Genomic DNA, 3549 nt, shown 5'->3' on the forward strand with positions numbered 1-3549 from the left:
GTATTATTGTATTTTTTTATTTGTTTTATTTCCCCGATGATTGGCAACAATCGCAGAAAAATTAAAGAATCGGGTCAGCAAAACTTGATCGAATAGCTTTTCCAGCCAAACATGCCATGGCTTAGTCTACTTTAAAGCACAGTACAATTTATTCTTCAGCCCGAGACGGTTTTGACGCGCGGAAATTATCAAACAACTAATTTCCACTCCTCTCTTCTTGTGTGCGCGCTTTCGCTAGTTGATTGTGAAATGTTGGGTGAGGGTATGGTCACTCTGTGGCGCTTCGCGTTCACCATACTTCCAAGCGCTACCGTTATAATTTTATTACTCGAGGGTATAAATCTCTATCGCCCCGACATCGTTGACGAAGCGAATCGTCCGCGCGCAATAAATATTCTAAACTTACGTGATTCCTATGATTTTGTGATTATTGGGGGCGGTTCAGCAGGCAGCGTTCTCGCGTCGCGTCTCTCAGAGGTCCGCAACTGGAGTGTGCTGTTATTAGAAGCTGGCGGCGACGAACCGATGCTGGCTGAACTGCCAATGCTGTACCCAATATTTCAGCGCACTCCACTCGATTGGAAATATCGTACGGAACCATCTGATCGTTACTGCCTTGCGATGGAAGGGCAGACTTGTTTTTGGCCGCGCGCCAGGGTGCTTGGTGGCGGCAGCTCGATCAATGCGATGATGCATGTGCGCGGAAATCGCCGCGATTACGATCACTGGGCGGAGTTGGGCAATGTTGGTTGGAATTACGATAACGTTTTACATTATTTTCGAAAAATGGAGGATATGCTAGTACCGGGTTTTGAGGACGATCGCTTCTATCATGGTTACGGGGGACCGGTTACGATCGAGAATTATAGGTTTCCATCACCGTTGTTGGATATTTTTATGCAATCCGCGAGTGAGCTGAATGTGGTGTGTTTAGAAATTATCACACATTTGCCAAAATAGGTCGACTTACAGTTTAGTTTTTTTTTCCTTTCGTCAGCTCAACCCATACAACGACTACAATGGCCGCAGTCAAACCGGCTTTACTCTGCCGCATGCTACACTTCGCAATGGCTTGCGCTGCAGTGAAAATAAGGCATACATTCGTCCCGTTTGGCGACGTCCCAACCTCGATATCGTGCTGCATGCGTTTGTAACACATATCGCCATCGATGAGAAAAGCAAAGTAGCGCGTGGCGTGCACTTCGAACACCAAGGTATTCTGTATAAAGTGCGCGCTAGGCGTGAAGTCATCCTTTCCGCTGGCGCCATAGCGAGTCCGCAACTGTTGATGGTTTCGGGCATCGGACCGGAACAGCATCTAATTCAGCATGGCATATCAGTCATACAGCACCTGCCAGGTGTGGGTCTCAATCTACAGGATCATATATCTTCCACAGGTTCGCAATACCGCGTTGACAATAGTGTAACCGGCAATCGGCTTTCATTCATCGTGCCGGAGATGTTGAATGTGAGGTCTGTGGACTCGTTTCTTCATCAAGCGGATGGGTTTTTCTATGCCATGCCGATGTGCGAGGTTATGGGCTTCTTGAGCACTAAATACCAGGATCCTAAACTAGATTGGCCTGATATTCAGATATTTATGGGCAGCTTAGGTTATGGCGCTGATGGTGGATTAATTGGAAGACGCGGTGGTGGCATAACATTTGCTAATTACGAAAAAGTGTTCGAGAACATTATTTATACTGATTCTTTCACGTTGACAACGCTGTTAATGCGTCCAAAGAGCCGAGGACATCTGCAGTTGATATCAAGTGATCCGCATGACCATCCGCGCATATACGCCAACTACNTATTATTTATACTGATTCTTTCACGTTGACAACGCTGTTAATGCGTCCAAAGAGCCGAGGACATCTGGAGTTGATATCAAGTGATCCGCATGACCATCCGCGCATATACGCCAACTACTTTGATGACCCACTCGACATGGCTGTGTTGGTAAGTTTAAATTAATACCAATGAAAGTGAGAGCAACTTACGTTGTCTAAAAATCCCAGGTGGAGGGCGTAAAATTTGCACATCGCATGACCCAAACCGCCATAATGAGACGACTTAATGCCACGCTGAATATTTTCGAGTGGCGCAATTGTCCCGAAGTAGAATACCTAAGTGACGCCTTCTGGGAGTGTATTGCTCGTTACTATTCGCAGACAATTTACCACCCGGTGGGCACTTGTAAAATGGGTGTCCATAGCGACCCCTTTGCGGTGGTGGATCCACGTTTGCGCGTCTACGGCGTCAAGGGTTTACGTGTGATAGATGCCAGCATTATGCCAACAATAACAACGGGTAATACGAATACGCCAACGGTAATGATTGCCGAGAAGGCGGCCGATATGATTAAAGAGGACTGGTTACGTTACGGAGATTGGCACTAGTGAGCCGAAAATTAGGATTAAGCTCATTTAAATTTTTCGTATTTTATTGTAAATAAGAATCAATTTGCTTTAAATTGTGCATTTATTTTCTCCATATCAAATATTATTTTGTGAATTTCCACAAAATATATTATCAACGGCATCAAAGGCAGAAAAACTATTATAACACATATGTACAAAGATTTGCATGTAGATACACAGAGGTTCATTATCACATATAAGCGAGAAAGTGTTTCTATTCGAAGGCGTTTTAAGTATTTAGAACTTGCGTGAATTGCAGTTTATAAATATTAAAAGAGTGCAGAGATACAAGCGTGAAGAATACATACATACATACATATGTACATATGTACGTGTGTACTTTTTGAAAAAGTATACATAAATACATAAATATTTCTTGGCAAATTTTTATTTGCTTGGTAATCATTTGCATTAATTCTCGAGGTAATAACCCATTTTGAGCGCGAAATACATGAATTGCTTCTTTTGCAATAAATAAGTACATAAATATATTCATAGTGCATTTGGCCTTGATAGTGGTTTACATATTGCCGAATGAGGGTAATTACAACGGGATTTTCCGTCAGTAGCTAACTTAGCAACATTAACAATATTTTGGCGCTTGCATTTTTCTTAAGTGTTTGGCCGAGTTTCTCATCCAATTAGGGGCTGTCCATATATTACGTAAGACCTTCGTGGGGGAGGGCGGGTGTAGAATTTTCTTACTTTTTCTTATATGGGGGAGGGGGCGTCCCGTGGTATGCACCTTGATGCTATATTACTTATGGAGGGTCTAACAATATTACGCTGCCTCCGAACGACAAATGGATTTTTTTCAGNGGTATGCACCTTGATGCTATATTACTTATGGCGGGTCTAACAATATTACGCTGCCTCCGAACGACAAATGGATTTTTTTCAGAAGCCTTTTCATGGCAGAAATACAGGCTGACTTCCAAAATGTACCAATACAAGGTTTGGATACAGTCCTACTGCGGTATTTAAATTGTTTATATATGCAGAGTTGCGAAACATTGCAACCATATAACTACATTGCATATTTTGAATATTTAATAAAACAATGGTCACCATTTCGGAATTTTCCGTTTTTAAAACACCAATGGTAGCCAAAAACAAACGCAGCCTCAAC

General features: G+C 42.7%; 1 protein-coding gene across 1 annotated transcript; it reads left to right on the forward strand.

Annotated features, from left to right (window-relative positions):
* The first annotated feature begins 249 nt into the window (after positions 1–249).
* On the forward strand, positions 250–2399 carry LOC108371257 (glucose dehydrogenase [FAD, quinone]). The gene is made up of 4 exons (XM_017626775.1): positions 250–924; positions 998–1754; positions 1874–1959; positions 2019–2399. Exons 1-4 carry the CDS (start codon positions 250–252, stop codon positions 2397–2399), a joined length of 1899 nt encoding a protein of 632 aa, XP_017482264.1.
* Positions 2400–3549: the final 1150 nt, after the last annotated feature.

Source organism: Rhagoletis zephyria, unplaced genomic scaffold (assembly GCF_001687245.7).
Source record: "Rhagoletis zephyria isolate East Lansing unplaced genomic scaffold, Rhagoletis_zephyria_1.1 Rzeph_scaffold_04833, whole genome shotgun sequence".
NCBI classification, from domain to species: Eukaryota; Metazoa; Arthropoda; class Insecta; order Diptera; family Tephritidae; genus Rhagoletis; species Rhagoletis zephyria.

What these genes read in the sequence shown, in the direction of transcription:
- LOC108371257 (XM_017626775.1), top strand. Translation starts at nt 250, where the DNA reads ATGTTGGGTGAGGGTATGGTCACTCTGTGGCGCTTCGCGTTCACCATA. An exon ending in CCGCGAGTGAGCTGAATGTG is followed by an intron (nt 925 to 997) that starts GTGTGTTTAGAA and finishes TCCTTTCGTCAG; the next exon opens with CTCAACCCATACAACGACTA. An exon ending in CACTCGACATGGCTGTGTTG is followed by an intron (nt 1,960 to 2,018) that starts GTAAGTTTAAAT and finishes TAAAAATCCCAG; the next exon opens with GTGGAGGGCGTAAAATTTGC.